The 18,474-nt window shown below is 47.5% G+C and overlaps 1 protein-coding gene across 1 annotated transcript in view; it reads left to right on the top strand.

Moving 5' to 3' along the window:
• The first annotated feature begins 5,013 nt into the window (after positions 1 to 5,013).
• The window catches only part of ZNF341 (zinc finger protein 341), a 47,156-nt gene continuing 33,695 nt past the window's right edge, over positions 5,014 to 18,474 (top strand). The window contains 4 exon segments of the mRNA XM_014586122.2: positions 5,014 to 5,116; positions 14,426 to 14,575; positions 15,005 to 15,039; positions 15,041 to 15,197. Coding sequence (XP_014441608.2) covers positions 5,048 to 5,116; positions 14,426 to 14,575; positions 15,005 to 15,039; positions 15,041 to 15,197 — 411 coding nt within the window. The 5' untranslated portion in view covers positions 5,014 to 5,047.

Genomic DNA, 18,474 nt, shown 5'->3' on the forward strand with positions numbered 1-18,474 from the left:
ACCGGAACAGCCGGGGAGAGCTGGTCCTGCGGGGAGGGGGGCACCGGGACCAGAACAGCGCAAACGCGAGGGTCTCGGCCCGCGCGGGAAGGCTTCCTGGAGCGATCAGCCTGGGTGCGGGAGGGCTGAGCGGAGGGGACTGTGCTGCGGGAGCAGCTGCGGGAGCAGCTGCGGGGCGGGAGGGCCTTGGCAGCCCTGGCACCTGAGCCCGGCGCCCAGTCCTTGAAGAACTTCCCTTGAGCGACTGCCTCGGGTCGGGGTGCAGTCTCTTAAATTCAGACCAGGAAAGGAGAGGCGCCAACTGTGCCAGTCTGGGAGCTCGTAGACCTAGATCAGCCAGCACCGGCGCCTGCCCATGCACCACGCTGGCTGCAGTTTTGCAAACTCAGGCCAAGGATGGGTGTGAGTGGTGTGCTTGGGAGGCGCTGCTCCCAGCCCAAGCCAGCAGGCACCAGGTGCTCGCTGACGGTCCTGTGATCTGCAAGATCTTGTGATGGGGGTGTCCTTGGGCTCACAGACCTGGGCTTTGGAGACAGCAAATGCAGCGTTTTCAGAGTTACTCTGCTGGGTGACTGGGAGGAAGGGCAGCTTTAGCGACACTGGACATGGCACATGGATGCTGGGGACATACAGATCCAAGACTGTTCTTGGAGAGGTGTGATGAGTATTCTAGTCCCGTCTGTTACAGTAACAGAAAATACCTGAAACTGGGTGATTTAGAAGAATACGGGCGTATTTGGTTGGTGAATTGGAGCTCCAAAGTCCAGGGGGGACATCTGGCAAAGGCCTTCTTGCTGGTGGGGGACATGGCAGTGAGCAAAAGAGAGCATGTCTGTGCCTGTGTGTCTATTCTAGTCTCATTCCCTCTCATAAACCCACTGGGGAGTCAGTCATGCCTCCACCCCCATTTCCTTAATCCTAATCTCCCAAAAGACCCACCTTTTAGCACCAAAGTCAGATTAAGTTTTCACTCTCTTAAACCTATCACAATCAAATCTCAACACAATGGATTTTAGGGGACATATTCAGACCATACCAGTGAAATGTAAACTGGAAGTGGACTGGGCTGGTGGCTAAGGCTGGGTGGCCAGCAACTCCCTGGGTGATCTTAGTCACTTCTTGAATGGTTAGAGTTCTCACCACTAAATGCAGATTGATCCTCCCCATCTAGAGGGGTTCGGTTTCTAGAATACTCACTGAGCCAGACAGTCAGTCCCACAGGCTGATGAGAGAGAGAAATGATAGAACAAGCAGTTATAGAATTACAGAAAAAGTGGGACCAGCAGATAGTGAATGGCTATGTTGCTGGACTCCCACATAGTCGACTACAGTTCGAGTCTTGGACCCGGTGGCTTAAACTCATGCTGGGCGCGTGTGTGTGCATGCCCAAGATCCTGAGAGGAGAAGGGAGGAGAAGAGATTGCAGTGTGGCCATCCCCCAGGGGGGTGATTTCTCTCTTTCTGTCTCTCTGTCTCTCTCTGTCTTTCTGGTGAGCACACACACCCTATAGTTAAAATCTCTCCCCTCCCCAAAAAAAGAATTACAGAAAAATTAAACTGTAAAAGAAGATAACCTTAGGGGGTGAGGCAATATGTGGTGTGGTGGCCAAGGGCGCTGGATTCCCATATGGCCTACTGCAGTTTGAGTCCTGGATCTGGTGGCTTGCTCTCTCGCTTTCCCTTTTTCTCTGTTTCTGTCTGGTTGAATTGAGAATAATAATAAGTGGAATTAAATAAATAAATAATTATTTAGGGGGGGAAGAAAACCTTGGTAAGAGAAGAGGACTTCAGCTGAGTACAGTGCGGTGGTGAACAGAAGCAGAGAGTGATGGATGTGGAGGGCCAGGGTGGGTGGTGGTTCCATCTGGGAGGGCAGTAGGCAATAAGGCCTACTTTTTCTTTAAGCTGCATGCACTTCCTCTTTGTTTGAATGTTACTGAATTTTATTTCATTTTAATGTCAGAGGGTGTGTGTATGTGAGAGTTGAGGAAAGAGAGAGAGAGAGAAATACCCCACGGGCTGGGCATGCTGCAATCCTTTTGCCTCCAACTCTTTACCCTTCAGCTGAGTACCAGGATCCAGGAGGTACTGTGTTCTGTGTGCCCAGAGCATTTTTCCTGCTGCTGGGGCAGGACTGGAACCCTGGTCAGCCGTGTGGGATCTGGCTCCCTCTGTGCTGTGCTTAACTGTTGGGGTACGGAGCCAGCCCTTGAATTTTTACTACAAGAAGGTGTTCATGTACTGAGAAACGAAGATATTAAAAGAGAAGTCAGTTCCTAGGACAACTTTATAAGCACTGGATGAGGGAAAGGCAGCAAGACTGTGGAGACCACGGATAACCCAGGGAGGGGACCAGAGTGACCCACACCTTGCAGACTGACATCATGAAGCCTTGGGGTGGAGAGAGGTTCCTAGCTTCCCAGAAATTCATCATGGGTGAGTAGCTAGGGATAAGGCCTAGACTGGTTTGATGAAGCTTCCAAGCTTTATCTAGGGATCAGTGGAGCTAAGAAAAGGTGTCCAGCGGGGAGAGAACAATCTGATGTATGTTTTATAAAGTTCACCCTGGCTATTCCAGGAACACACTGGAGGAGGCCGGAGTGTCAGCAGGGAGGTGAGCCAGGAGCCTGCTCAGGTTGTCCAGCTGAGAACTGCTGGTGGCTCGGGTAGGCAGACAGCTGCGGGGATGGCAAGAAAGTGAATTAGAGAAGATATTTGGGGGACAGAATAGGCTAGACCTAGCCCGGTTAGTCAGAAACACACTGGGCACAAACACTAATGCCCAGGATCTGACGGGCTGGAGGAATGGGGCCATGGTGTGCCCAAACCCTGTGGAGGGTGCACATCTCTCTCACACTCACACACACACTTTCACATGACTGTGCCTGCACTCTGTCATGAATAAAGAAAAAGAAAGGGGCCAGCAGTTGACGTGGATAAAGCGCTGAACTCCCACATGGCTGACGGCAGTAGAAGTCCCGGATGTGGTGGCTGGCTTTCTCACTTTCTCTTTATCTCTCTGTCTCTCTCTGGCCAAATTAGGCATAATAATAATACTAAATAAAATTAAATAAATAATTCTTTTGAAAAAAGAAAATTAAGAACAAATATGTGTGTGGAGTTACTGAGTATGAAACTTATGAAAGAGGTAGACTCTTTTCGACCCCCCATAATTCACTGGAGAGTCGTCCAAGGTGTGTGGATTGAAAGTTTGCTCCTTTTTACTTCCAAGTGGTATTTTATGGTACAGATAGTCCACAGTTTGTTTAGTATTTACTCACTGAAAGACATCTATCTGTTTCCGGTTTTTTTTTATACCATTATGAATAAAACCTATGGATTTGCATGCAAGTGCCCAAACACGCAGATGATGTCCTGAAGCTCATCAAGGGGAGCATGAACCCCAGGTTCTCGCCTCTAGATGTTGGAGGGAATAGACTGGGGTGGGCGAGTCTGCCCAGGAACAGTGTAAGAACGAGAGAAGAAAGAGGCTAAACAAAAGGAACTCCTTGAAATAGAAGCATTTAGGAGTGCTTAGGAGAAGAAATGAAAGGAGGCATCAGAGAGGTGGCAGAAGACCTGGGCAGAGTGGCATCCCAGAACCAAGGAGGGAGTGTTGTGAGGAGTCTCAGATGTTGCCCGATGGTCATTGGTGGAAGGGTTGGGACTTTAGCTCCACTACGTTAGGTAGAGGAGGACTGGAAAGTGAGCAGAGAAGATAGTAGGCATAGATGACCCTCATCAGATACTTGATATCAAAGAGAGGAGCGATGAGGGCCAATAAATGGCCTAACGGTTCCAGCGCTGGACTCTCACATGGCCAACTGTGGTTTGATTCCTGGACCTGGGGGCTTGAAAGTCATGCCGGGTGAGTGTATGTGTGTGCCCAAGATCCTGGGAGGAGAATGGAGAAGAAGGAATTGTAGTATGGCCATCCCACCTAGGGGGTGATTTCTCCCTCTCCCTCTCACTGTCTCTCTCGCTCTCCAGTGAGTGCATGTTACCTAAAGCAAAAAATAAAAATAAAAAAATAAAATAAATAAAGAAGAGAGGGGGACTAGCAGTTAGCCTAATGGCTATGTCGCTGGACTCCCATGTAGTTGACTGCAGTTTGAGTCCCGGACCCGGTGGCTTAAACTCAAGCCGGGCACGTGTGCGTGCATGCCCAAGATCCCAAGAGGAGAATGGAGGAGAAGGGATTGCGGCATGGCCATCCCTCCTGGGGGGTGATTTCCTGCTTTCTGTCTCTCTGTCTCTCTCTGTCTGGCGAGTGCACACACCCTATAGCAAAAACCTCAAAAAAAGAAGAAGAGAGGAGAGGAGCGATGCGATGGAAATAAAGAAACAAGGAAAGCAAGGATTCCCAAGTGCAAACAGATTTGTGGGATTTGTGGGGTGTGGGTGTGGAAGGCTGGGTAACCTGTTTCTGGAGGGCTGAGTCACTTAGGATTAGAGTCAGCCATGAGAAAGAGGTGTCCATCCTTAGGCTGGAAGGCTATTTTTTTTTCCTACGAAAATCCAGAGGAAGGTAGCCCAAAGCTGTGAGGGTGGACACGTACTGTACGGTTCTCAGAGACCTTCCCTCCCCCAACTGTCCCCATACCCCTAGGATCTTTCCAGAGTTTTGGCCTGCAGTCCCTGGGTTTGTCCTCATGGTCCAGGAAGATAGGTAGGGTTGCCACCACTATATCTTTGTGCTAGGAAGCAGAATGGAGAATGGGACACAGTAGGAGGTCATAACCAGGTAGCTTTTAAGAAAACGTCCCAGAAGCTGCCATATGACTTCCTGACTTACAGGTATCCCTTCGGCCAAAATGTGGTCATTCCTTAGAGGCTGGGAAGTGTGATCTATTCTGGGAACATGTTTCCATCGCAGGATCTTGGAACTCAGGACAGCAGAAGTAGGAGAGTGTACCTTGAGGCACAGTCTGTGGTCTGGCTCGTAGGTGAAGCCAGTGCAGGATGCTGGGTCCACCTTCCATAGAACCTGCATTTTGTTTTCCAGGAATGGACAATCAGACCGTTCTGGCTGTCCAGTCATTGTTGGATGGCCAAGGAGCAGTCCCTGATCCAACAGGCCAGAATGTCAATGCGCCCCCCGCCATCCAGCCATTGGGTGAGTATCTGCTTAGGTTCTGTGGTGGGAGGGTGAAGGCTCCCCAGAAGGAACAAGTGGGGCCCCTGCAGGGGCATAGGTGTGACTATCCGCTGTAGCCTACCATAGCCCCGGGATGTCCTTTGGTATTTGAACCTCTTCCCTTCTCAGCCTGGATCTCCAGCTCTGGCTTTTCCCAGCCTTAGCTCTGCTTAGCTCTGAGGACACCCTCCCAACTACTTAATAAACATGGGTATGGAATTCAGGGTATGGCTAGGAGCCCCTGTGCCCCTAGGACAATGCTTGTACCTTTGCCCTGGAGGTCATTTCTGAGCCTCCACTCTATGGAAAGAACAGGCTGAGCATGAATTTCTCCAATTAACAGACCCCTGAGACACAGAGAGAGCACGAAACTTCTTTTGAAAGTTCTTGTGTGGGGGCCAGCAGTTGGTGTAATGGCTATGTCGCTGGACTCCCATGTAGTCGACTGCAGTTCAAGTCCCAGACCCTGTGGCTTAAACTCATGCCAGGCGTGTGTGCGTGCGTGCCCAAGATCCTGAGAGGAGAATGGAGGAGAAGGGATTGCAGCGTTGCCATCCCCCCTGTGGGATGATTTCTCCCTTTCTGTCTCTCTGTCTCTCTCTGTCTTTCTGGCGAGTGCGCATACCCTATAGCAAAAACCTCTCCAAAAAAAAAAAAAAAGTTCTTGTGTGAGTCTGTATTCATTTATTCATTCCATAGACATTTTTGAGTACTTGGGAACCATATCGGGGGTGGACAAACACCTGGGCTCAAATCTGTGGTCACTTAGTTCCTGGCTTTGTGGTCCTGGGCAAGAGAATTAATCTCCCGGTACCTCAATTTTCACACCTGTAAAATGGGGATAGTTGTCCTACCTCTTAGGAATCTTTTAGTAGTTCTTGGGATTTAGTTTCGGCTGTTGTAAATAACAAACAGAAGTGTCTTGGGACCAGCAGTTGGCATAATGGCTATGTCGCTGGACTCTGACATAGTTGACCATGGTTCGATCTTGGACGGAGTGGCTTAAACTCACGCCGGCGCATGTGCATGCATGCCCAAGATCCCGAGGGGAGAATGGAGAAGGGATTGCAGTGTGGCCATCTCCCCTGGAGGGTGATTTTTTTGCTTTCTGTCTCTCTGTCCCTCTCTGTCTTTCTAGCGAGCACACAATCTCTATAGCAAAAATCTCTCTTCCAAAAAAAAAAGAAAGAAAGAAAAGAAAGAAACAGGAGTGTCTTATGGTTTCTACAAGATTCAAGTAAACCTCTGTTGTATAAAGTCTCGGGGGCATTTAGGGTGGGTATGGTGTGACTTGGGTCCTCTCTTTCTTGTGGTGCTACTGTTCTCAGTGTGTTCAGGACAGCTGGTCCAGCTCCCATTCTGATTTCTATATTCCAGCCAGTGAAGGGGAGAAAGAAGGAAATGGAAACTATTCCCTTTCCTTTTAAGGGAAAGTTGAACGAACACTTCCACTTTCATCTCATTGGTCACATGACATGCCAGCTGCAAAGAAGGCTGAGTAAACATTTTTTCACTAGGAATCCATGTTTCCCAATAAATATTCTATTATTGTATAAGAAGGATACAATTAGAATTGAATAACAATTGGGCCAGCTAGTGGTATGGTGGTTAGGGCAGTTGGATTCCACATGGCCAGGCGTGTGATTCTGAGTCCCTTGAAAAACACACCTAGGTGCCCCAAATCCTGAAAGGATTGAAATGTAGAAGGGATTGCAGTGTGATTATCCCCACTGGGGGTGCTTTCTCACTTTCCTTCCCTTTCTTTATCTCTCCAACAAGTGCATGTACCCTCTAGTAAATTAAAAACAAACAAACCTTATGCTAAGAAAGTTCATGGTCCTGATATACCATTCTTGGCTAATTATCATTTAGGTTTTAGAGGTGTGGTTGTTTTGTTTTTTGTTTTTTTTTTTTGGCTATAGGGTGTGTGCACTTGCCAGGGAGAGAGAGAGAGAGAAGAAAGTTAGAAATCACCCCCTACGGGAGAATGGCCATACCACAATCTCCATTCTCCTCTCAGGACTTTAGGCATGCATGTGTGTGCATCCAACATGATTTTCAAGCTGCTGGGTCAGGGATTCGAACCATGCTATCAGCTATGTCAGATCTAACTGCCTTAACCTCTATGCCGCCTGCTGATCCATTTAAGTTTTTCTTTTTTTTTTAACTTTTCATATACGATACATGCATTTGCTAGTGAGAGACAGCGAGAGAGGAATGTGGGAAATCAATCCCCAAGATGGATGCTCACACTACAGTCCCTTCTCCTTCATTCTTCTCTTACCGTCCTGGGCTTTGGGTATGCACATGCATACATCGTGATTTTCTTTTCTTTTTTTTTAGAGAGAGAACTTCTGTATAGGGTGTGTGCGCTTGTTGGAGAGGAGAGAGACAGAGATACAGAAAGCGAGAAATCATCCTTACAGGGGATGGCTATGCCTCAATCCCTTCTCCTCCATTCTCCTCCTGGGATTTTGGGCATGCACATACACACGCCTGGTGTGAGTTTTAAGCCACTGGGCCTGGGCCTTGAACAGTGGTTGACTACGTGGAAATCCAGTGATGTAACCATTATGTCATTGCTGATCTCTCCATCATGATTTTCAAGCTGCTGGGTCTGGGACTTAAACCATGCAACTGGCTATGCAGGATCTAGTACCTTAACCTCCATGCCACCTGCTAGTCCTTAGATTTTTTGTTTGTTTGTTTTCAGGAGATTTTTGCTGTCTGGTGTGTGTGCTTGCTGGAGAGACAGAGACAAAAAGCAAGAAAATCATCCCTCAGGGGGGATGTCTACGTTGCAATCCCTTCTCCACAAGTCTTCTCTCAGGATTTTGGGCATGCACATATGCACATGTGCCCAGTGTGAGTTTTCTTTGTTTTTTTTTTTTTTTTTTGGAGAGGTTTTCGCTATAGGGCGCGTGCACTCGCCAGAAAGACAGAGAGAGACAGAGAGATAGAAAACGAGAAATCATCCCCCAGAGGGGATGGCAACGCTGCAGTCCCTTCTTCGGGATCTTGGGCACGCACGCATACGCATCCGGCATGAGTTTAAGCCACCGGGTCTGGGACTTGAACCGCGGTCGACTACATGGGAGTCCGGCAACATAGCCATTACGCTAACTGCTGGTCCCCCCCAGTGTGAGTTTTAAGCCACCGGGTCTGGGACTTGAACCACCATTGAATACATGGGAGACCAGCAACGTAGCCATTATGCCACCTGCTGGTCCCTCCTCCCTTTTTTTAAACCTTATTTATTTCTTCCATGAATGAGAGAGACAGAGGGAGAAAGCACTCATAACAGGGTCTTGATACTGTAGTCTACCTCCCCAGCCTCAACCAGTCCTGGATCATGGGCACACGTGTACCTGGAGTGCTCCAGGAGGTCTCTATCTGCAAACCTGAAACCTTCCCATGAGAGTCAGCCTTGCAGGGTTGCATCTTACTGCTGCCCCACCCTCCTGCCCCCCATTCATTTAGTTTTGTTTTTTTAATCCAACATCTATCAAGGACCTCCTGTATGCTCAGGAGGTATCAGTTATGGAATAAGTACGACACATTTCCTTCCCTAAGGGGACTCATAGTCTGCTGGCAAATGAGAAGTGTGCCCAGAGGAAGAAACCGGCCACTGGTTTTAGGAAGGATTCCTGGAAGAGGTGACATCCAAGCTATACCTTGCAGAATGAGTTATTCTGAAAGAGGCATCCTGGCAGGGCAGCAGTGCACAGGAAGGCACAGAGGGTTATGATCCTGTGGCCAACTTAGAGACTGATGGGTAGACTCGGACAGGATAAAAATTCTGAGTTTCTTGAAGAGAACCCATCTTATTATTGGGTTATTGGAAATACCATGATGTATTTTTCTCTCTCTGTCTTTCTTCCTTCCTTCCTTCCTTCCTTCCTTCCTTCCTTCCTTCCTTCCTTCCTTCCTTCCTTAGAGGTTTTGCCTTAGGGTGCGTGTGCCCACCGGAGAGAGAGAGAGAGACAGTCAGTGAGAGGAAAAGTGAAAAATCACCCCCCAAGTAGGATGACCACAGTGCAGTCCCTTCTCCTCCATTCTCCTTCTGGGATCTTGGGCATGCCCACACACATGCCCGGTGTGATTTGCAAACCACTGCATCCTCAAACCACGGTCAGCCATGTGGAAGTCCAGTGATGTAACCACTAAGCCATCTCCTGGCCCCCATGACGTATTTTTCTATGCAAAAATGTGTCGTGACTTTTCCGATGACTCAGTATTTCCTGATATCTAATTATTTGGCACCTGGCTACACATGGCTGGCTCTTCTTGCAGGTGCTCATGTGGTTCTGAAAGCCCCGGGAAGCATATAGTTGTTGACCCATGCACATGGAGTCTCAGAATGCTGTTTGGATCTGCTGTCCCCTTGGTCAGTGCAGGGCTCCTGTTTCTCACTGTAATGCCCCTGACTTACCCTTGCTTTTTTCCATTACTCTACTCCCTCTGCACCCCCTTCCCGCTGCTCTGCGGGCATGATCACTAGATGATGAGGATGTCTTTCTCTGCGGGAAATGTAAGAAGCAGTTCAACTCGCTGCCAGCATTTATGACCCACAAGCGGGAACAGTGCCAGGGGAGTGCCCCCACACTGGCCACAGTCTCACTGGCCACCAACAGCATCTACACACCTTCCGCGGCACCTGCGGCAGTCCAGCAGGCCCCACCTCCTGCCAATCGTCAGGTATTCATTTGTTTGTTTATTCATTCATTCAGCAAGTACTTTTGGAGCACCTACTGTGTGTCAGGTACTCTGCTGGGCATGGAGTACAGCAGTGGGCCAAACAAACCAAGTCACTGCCCTGGTAGAGTTGGGTGAAATGAATAGAATGCTAACAAGTGTACAGAGATAAATTATGGCTCAGCTTAGGTGCATAGTCATAGCGTATGAGACCTCAGTGCCAGAAGCCACATGGCTGATTGTGGGTTTGGATCCCCAGTTTAGTTGACCTGAAACATGCTGGTCACACAAACCCAAAATCTGATGGGATAGAGGGCTTGGGGAAGGGGATTGTGGTGTGACAAGGCCCTGTGGAAGGTTCTCTCTCTCCCTCTTTAGCTGTCCCACTCCTTTCTCTCTCGTGCACAATATAAATGTGCACATGCTATTATGAATAAAATTGATTTAAAAACCCTAAAAAGGGGCCAACAGGTGGTATGGGAGTTAAGGTTCTGAACTCCCACATGGCTGATTGTAGTTCAAGTCCCAGACCTGGTGACTTGCTTTTTACTTTCCCTTTCTTTTTCTCTCTAGTGAGCGTATGTGCCCTATAACAAATTTAAAAATAATAATAAAATTAAATAAATAATTTTTTAAAAACTAGAAAAAGATGTATGGCTTTTTAGCATGTTAAATGCAGAGAGATAGGTGTACCAAGACAGGGTGGGAGGTTTTCCCATAATGTGTGTGGTTCTTGGAGAAGAGCTCAGTGAAAAGATGACATTTGAGCAGATACCTAAGGAGGTGAGAGAATGACTCATACAGCAATTTTGAGAAGGAATGTTCCTCAGGTGGAGAGATCAGTAAGTGCAAAGACCCTGAGGCAGGATATGCTGGCTTATTTCAGGAACTACAAGGAGGTGAGAGTGGCTGAGGCTGTGGAAGTGAGGAGGAGGGTAGGGGATGATAAGGTCAGAGAAGCAGCAGGAAGGTTCTGGTAGATCTCATGGGCCCTGTGCACTTTTGTTTGGAGAGAGATGGGAGCTGTTGAAGGGTGTTGAACAGAAATTGACCAGGCCACTCTGGCTGTTCTGCAAAGAATAGGTTTGAAGGGGGTAGAGATGGCAAGAGAGAAAGCCAGGGGCTCCTTAGGGGGGCTGTTGTACAGATCTAGGCCTTGGATGGTAGTGACTTGACCCAGGGCAGTGAGGGTGGTGCGAAAGGGTAAGATTTTAGAGATATTTTGAAGGGGTTACTGACAGTTTGTGGATTGATTGGGTAGGGAGTGTAAGAGAAGAGTCAAGAGTGGCTCCAGAGCTGGAGTTGCCATTGTCTGAAGTAGAGAAAGCTGTGAAGAGAAAATTTGGGGGATGTCAGCCTAATTGTGACGGAGAGATAAACTCTCCAAAGATTTTATCCAGGAATAGCAGAGAATCACACCCCAGGATTTTTATGTGATGACAACATAGCTCAGGCATATCCAGGGGGACTAAGGCAAAGGGGAACCTTGTAAAGACAGAGAAGAAGTCCACATGGCTGTTTTATAACAAAGGTCATAGGTCACAGAAGCTCCCTGCAGAAGCTGGTGTTTGTCTGTTGGTGGAGATGGCTAGAGCTAGGTAAGTGGCCTTGTACAAGTGGCTTATCTGAAACACTGCAGTCTTGCAGTTCTGTGGTAAGTCCTGTTGCAGGCATACGTGCTTGAGGGCTGCTTCTTCATGGCCTTCATGGCCTCCAACTCTGTTTTGGTGGAGTTGATATAAGTGACTTCATTTTGGGACCAGTAGATAGCGTGGAGTTTAAGGTGCTGGATCCTACATGGCCAACTCTGTAATTTGGGGCCTTGGACCTGGTGGCTTGAAGATCACACCGGGTACATATGTGTGCTTACCCAAAGTCCAGAGGGGAGAATGGAGGAGAAGGGATTGCAGTATGACCATTCCTCCTAGGGAGTGCTTTCATATTTTCTTTCTCTTGCTCTTTCTGTGGTGAGCACATGTGCCCTGTACCAAACTAAAAAAACAAAAAAAAACCAAAACAAACAAACAAAAAAAACAGTAAGGGACCAGCAGTTGGTGTAATGGCTATGTCGCTGGACTCCCATATAGTCAACCGTAGTTTGAGTCCCAGACCCAGTGGCTTAAACTCACTCCGGGCGCGTGTGCGTGCATGCCCAATATCCCGAGAGGAGAATGGAGGAGAAGGGATTGTGGTGTGGCCATCCCCCCTGGGGGGGTGATTTCTCACTTTCTGTCTCTCTCTGTCTTTCTGGCAAGCGCACGCCCCCTGTAGCAAAAACCTCTCAAAAAACAAAACAAAACAAAACAAAAAACAGTAACTCCATTTTGGTACTGGCTGCTTTTATGGAATGTCAGGAATTCATCTGGACTTGAGACACCTTTGGACCTCTTCATAGAGGCAGTAACAATGTAAACAATGTAGACCTCTAGTTCTGGAAGCTAGAGGAGAGGGCCAGGCTCAATGTCTGTGGAGAAGTTTCTGGAGTCCTCAGTAAAGAACGCAGTCCTGGAGCAAAGATACCCTGGGTGAAAGACTCTCAGAAAAATGAAAGAATCCCTTGTAAAGGAGGCTGGGCATGTCTCAGGACATCAGGCAAAGCCTTCCTCTTCTCTCCTATTCCTTTAGCACCTTATCTTCATCCAGTATGTAGACATAATTCCATCAAAATTAAAGCAGTCACACTAGACTTGTAGAACATATAGGCTGAAACTTTCCAAGTTGCTCAGATATTTTCTAGCCTATGTTTAGAAACTAGACATTTTTCTCTTCGATTATGACTTTTGCTAACAGAAAATATTCTCCTCCCTCCTTTTCGTCAATGAAATAGGGAAATTCCTTCTGCCGTACACAGGAAATGAATTTATTTTTTTAAAAAAGAATTATTTATTTAATTTTATTTATTCATTCATTTATTTTAATTTGACCAGAAAGAGAGAGAGAGAGGGAAAGTGAGAAAGTAAGCTGCCAGGTTCAGGACTCAAACCTCAGTGGACCATATGGAAGTCCAGCACCTTAACTTAACTTCCACACCCCTGCCAGCCCTAATATATATATATATATACTGGGCGGATGACCACACCACGGTCCCTTCTCCTCCATTCTCCTCTTAGGATTTTGGGCACCCACGCACAAGTACCTGGCATGAATTTTAAGCCACCTAGTACGGCACTTAAACTGCAGTCAACTATGTGGGAGTTCAGTGATGTAACCATTATGCCATCTAGTGGTCCCAGGCCCCAGTGTATGTATGTGTGTGTGTATATATATATATATATTTTTTTTTTTTTTGGAGAGGTTTTTGCTATTGGGTGTGTGCGCTTGCCAGAAAGACAGACAGACAGACAGAGAGAGAGAGCAAGAAATCACCCCCCAGAGGGGATGGCCACGCCGCAATCCCTTCTTCTCCATTCTCTTGGGATCTTGGGCACGCCTGCACACGCGCCTGGCGTGAGTTTAAGCCACCGGGTCTGGGACTTGAGCCACACTTGACTACATGGGAGTCTAGCAACATAGCCATTACGCCAACTGCTGGTCCCAATAATTCTTTTTTATAAAGTTAAAATGTTAGAATTTAAGATTCTTTCAGCACTATTCCTCTCTTGCCCCCCCAGATAACTGTTGATGGGTATCTTTTTTTTTTTTTTTTTTTTTTTTGTTTACCAAAAGATGCATGCATGAGAGAGAGAGAGACCAAGCCCAGCGGACCTGGTCGTGCCATAATTATTGTTCCTCCTATTCTCCAGCTGATCAAGATACAGGACACACATGTGTATGCTTGGCTTGTTTTTTAAGCATTTGGGGCCAGAATTCAAGTAATGATCAGCCATGTGGGATCTAGCTCCCTTAACCATGAGGCTATGGGGCCAGCCCTCACATAGTTTTAATTCTTTTTTTTTTTTTGGAGAGGTTTTTGCTATAGGGCATGTGCACTCGCCAGACAGACAGAGAGAGACAGAGAGACAGAAAGCGAGAAATCATCCCTCTGGGGGGGATGGCCAGACTGCAATCCCTTCTCCTCCATTCTCCTCTCTGGATCATGGGCATGCATGCACATGCGCCCGACCCCTCACATAGTTTTTAAACATTCAAATTATATAGTAGTGTTGTTTTAGATTTTTCAAAAGTGAGAATATATAATCTACATAATAGGTAATGCAATTCTTCGTGCTGTATATTGTAGTATTCTGTCTCATGACTGCATTGCATTATTGTGTTATTCAGTCCCCTACTGAGGGACATGCTGGTTATTAACAGCTTTCCCCATTAGCCACAAGCTGTACAGAATATTGTCATTTGTGGGTTTCCTGTGGATGTGTGTAGGCACTTCTCTAGGATGGATACCTGCAGGTATTATTGCTGGTCACAGGGTATATACTTTACAGAGAGGTCCGGCCTGCTCTCCTCGTTTGGTAGGTGTTAAGTCAAAGCTCAGAGAGGTAGAGTGATGTATACAGGATAACACAGCAGGGAGCAGCAGAGGTGGAAATGGAACCTAGTCAGTGGCACTCCAAAACTGCATCTTTTGTGTCATGTCCTCAGTTTCCTTGTAGTCTGAGACATAGTCTCTGTCTCTCTCTCTCTCACACTGTCCAGATCTCCACATACATCACGGTGCCCCCATCCCCATTGATCCAGACCCTGGTGCAGGGGAACATCTTGGTGAGTGATGACGTGCTCATGTCCGCCATGTCGGCCTTCACATCCCTGGACCAGCCCATGCCTCAGGGCCCCCCACCTGTGCAGGTAAGGAGGCCACAGGGTCTTGATTCCAGGCCTGCATGCTAACTCCTGTGGATTTAGGATCTTGTGGAAACAGGGGCCTTGACCCCAGCTCTCTCCTTGGCTGAGGGGGATGGCCAGACTTCCCCTTGGTCAGCTCTGCCAGAGACAGGTGACTGTCACATTCAGGTGGGGACCCAGAATGTGTGGGCTTCTTCAGTCACAGTCCAGCTCTTTTGACCTCCTGTTTTTCTCTTCACAAAAGTGGTCCATGCACGGGACCAGCAGATAGAATAATGGCCATGTTATTGGACTCCCACATGGCTGACCATGGTTTGAGACCTGGACCTGTGTCTTAAATATCACATCAGGAGTGTGCGTGTGCGTGCCCAAGCTCCCAAGAGGAGAATGGAAGAGAGGCTCTAACAGTTTGATTTTATCTTCTGGTTTCAGAGTGGCCTGAACATGCATTCTGTGCCCAGCTACCTCACCCCCACCTCCTCCACCCCAGAGTCTTGGCCCCCCTGGGCGCCCCAACCCTGGTGGGAGTGGTGTGGTGGAGGTGTACAGTGCTGCTGCACCCCTGGCTGGGAATGGGACGGTGGAGATCCAGGCCTTGGGGATGCAGCCCTACCCACCCCTGGAGGTGAGCAAAGGTGTGGTTGGGGAAGGGGAAGCTGGTCGTGGTGATCCTGGGTAACCTGGACCTTTCCTGAGCACCAGCTGTGTGCCAGACACAGGGAGTGGAACCAAACCAAGCCCTGCCCTCTGGAGTATACAGGAAATGGCTTTGGTCAAAGCTTCACATCCTCAAATGGAAAATGCAAGCTGAGAAGAGGGGTGAAGTAGAGGTTGTGGCAGAAGAGCAAGCTGCCCTTGGGTAATGCTCAGGACAGTCATGGAAGAGCTGCACTTGAAGTCACGCTAGCCAGGACTCACCCTAGAACCCAGCCATGCAGGCATTCCATGACAGGAAGCATCTTCACATAGAGAGCCCTGCCCCGTGGGGAAATTCATCTCATGGTGTGTGATGTTATGAGAGCCTGCAAAGGGATTTGCTCCAACCTGAGAGGATGGGATTAATTGAGTTGTAAAAAACTTGAGTCAGTGGAAGCTAAGGTGATGCTGGTGGCTTGTGGCAGAGGGGTCAGCTCGTGCAGAGCCATTATTGTGTTTTCCATGAAGATGGTGGTGTACTTGGAGGACACGGCCTGAGTCTTATTTGACATCACACCCTTAGCACCTAGCAGCATTCCTGGCCTGTGATACACCTCTAGTAGGCATCTCATTTAGGGCGCTCTGACCTCAGTTTCCTCACCTTTAAAATGGGAATGCTCCTTGCTAAGCAGTTGAGGGAAGTAGGACCCTTAACCCAAAGGCAGCCGATTTAATTGCTTAGTAATGCCTTGACTCATGGGTGAATTCATTCATGTGACAGATATTTATTGAGTGCTCTATCGGTCAGAGTTTGGTCAGGCAGACACCACACTAAGCACTTCTGGCAGAGGGACGTTAGATGCGTACAAGGGGGTTGAGGAAGGGCTGGAGGAGCAAAAGGTGTGTTGGCAGGTGCCATGGTTTTCAGGTCGTGGCTTGGCGCAGAGAACCAGACACTGCTGCTGTGCTCAGAGGCGGAGGATACTGTAGGATTCTGCTGCAGATGTCCTAGCTGCCTGGTGGCCCTCGGTGCTGGTGACCAGGGGCTATGTAGATCCAGCCACTCCAGAATTCTCACTGCAAAGCTTGGCTGTCCCCCACCACAGCTGCTGGAGGAGAGCGGTATCTGCTTCCCTGTCCCTTCTAAGTCTCATGCAGCAACTTTTCATGGGCAGAACTCACTGTGTTCAGAGCTGTGCTAGCAAGGGAACTGGGGTCCAAGCAGCCCACCCTTGCCTTCAGGTGCCAGATCTGAAGGGGGCGGAGATAAGCCACCAGATCTGGAACTCAAACTGAGGTCGTCCACTTGGGAGTCCAGTGCCTTTAACCACCATGCCACCTGCCAGCCTCCAAAGTTCTTCTTTTTAGTTACTTTGAGATGCACAGCAAGCAGTTGCCCTCTGTATTGCCACGCTGTATTTTATAACACTAGACATTGTTCTCTATACCAACACCGAACAGATAAGATCCAGCAGAAACGGTTCTGGGTGCTGTATCAGATTCCAATGGCTTGCTATTTTTAAATATTTTATAAATGGATATATACTAATTGTACATATTTGTGAAAATACTATGTGATTTTTAAAAAAAAATATTTGTTTTACTTTATTATTATTTATTTTTAAATTTGAACAGAGATAGAAAGGGAAAGTGAGAGAGCAAGTTACCAGGTCTGGGATTCAAACCGCAATTGGCTATATGTGGGAGTCCAGCACCTCAACTGCCACACCACCTGGCGACACCAATATTATGTGATTTTACACTACAAGAATAGAATGTGTACTGATTCATTTAGGGTAATTAGCATCCTCATGTCAGTGAGTCATTATTACTTGCATTGGGAACATTAAAGTCTTTTTTTAAAAAGAATTATTTATTTATTATCATTATTTTTCAATTTTGACCAGAGAGCGACAGAGAGAGAGAGAGAGTAAGCCACCAGGTCTGGGACTCAAACTGAGGTCGTCCACATGGGAGTCTAGTACCTTTAACCACCATGCCACCTGCCAGCCCCCAAAATCCTTCTTTTTAGTTACTTTGAGATACACAGCAAGCAGTTGCCCTCTGTATCGCCACGCTGTATTTTATAATGCTAGACATTGTTCTCCTGTCCTGTCTATCTGCAATTTTATTTCTGGTAAGCACCATCTCTTCATTCCCCATCCTCCATTCTTCCCTGACTCTCAGCCATTGCTCATCCCTCTGCCTCTACCTCTCCGGGACCATTTGTTTCCATTTTCACACACAAGAGAGAATGAATACTTCAGTGTATTCATTCATTCATTCATTCACTCAGCAAATAGTCGTTGAGCACCCACCCTGTGCCAAGCATTGCTTTAGGCCTGGTGAGAGAGTAGTGGACAAAAGCAGACAAGATCCCCACCCTCGTGGAAGGCAGATAATAGGTAAGTAAGTAAAATATATACTTTTATATCATAATAAACCTGTGGAGAAAAATGAAGCAGAGTGATGGGAAGTAAAATTTTAAAATGGACAGCCTGGGAAGGCTAGTGAATGATGAGTAAGTGAATGAATACGTGACTTCTTCATAATGCGTTGGCGTCATGGTGTAAGCTTAGTGTTAATTTGAATAGCTCAGAATTCATTTTGATTGGTCCGCAGGTGGCATGTTGGTTGGGGCACTGGGCTCCCATATGGCTGAATATGATTTGAGTCCAGGACCTAGTGGCTTGTTTTGTCACTTTTCCTCTTTTTCTCTGGTGAATTGAGTAATAACGATAATAATAATAAATAAAATTAAATGAATAATTCTTAAAGAGTTCATTTGGTAATTTCTTGAGGCTTCGATGTCAGTTCCCATTTGAGAGAAGTTTACCACTGGTGGCGTCGGGAAGTGGAGTAGCACCGACTCTTTTGAACTCCTGGTCTCTTAGGCCAGCAAACTACTGCAAATAGTAATAATAATAGCAATAGTAACAGCTCGTGTTTTTCGGGTGCTTACTGCATGCCAGCCACTGTTCTAACTCTACGTTTACCTCTTTCAATCCTCACAACAACCCTATGAGAGGGGTACAGTGATTTGCCCCATTTTACACATGCGGAAACTGAGACAGAAGTTAAAAGATGCCCAAGGTCACTTAGGTGGTAAGTGACAAGTCAGGATTTGAATCTAGGCAGTGGTCTACCGGCTAATGAGGTTCTAAGGGGTCTTTGGTGTGACTGAGGGACTGAGCCAGGCAGAGGGTTAGGATGGCGAGGTAGGCAGGCAGTGGCCGAGATCAGCCAGGCAACAGAGTCCCCAGCTG

This window comes from Tupaia chinensis, unplaced genomic scaffold, assembly GCF_000334495.1.
Source record: "Tupaia chinensis unplaced genomic scaffold, TupChi_1.0 Scaffold000115_1, whole genome shotgun sequence".
Taxonomy (NCBI): Eukaryota; Metazoa; Chordata; class Mammalia; order Scandentia; family Tupaiidae; genus Tupaia; species Tupaia belangeri.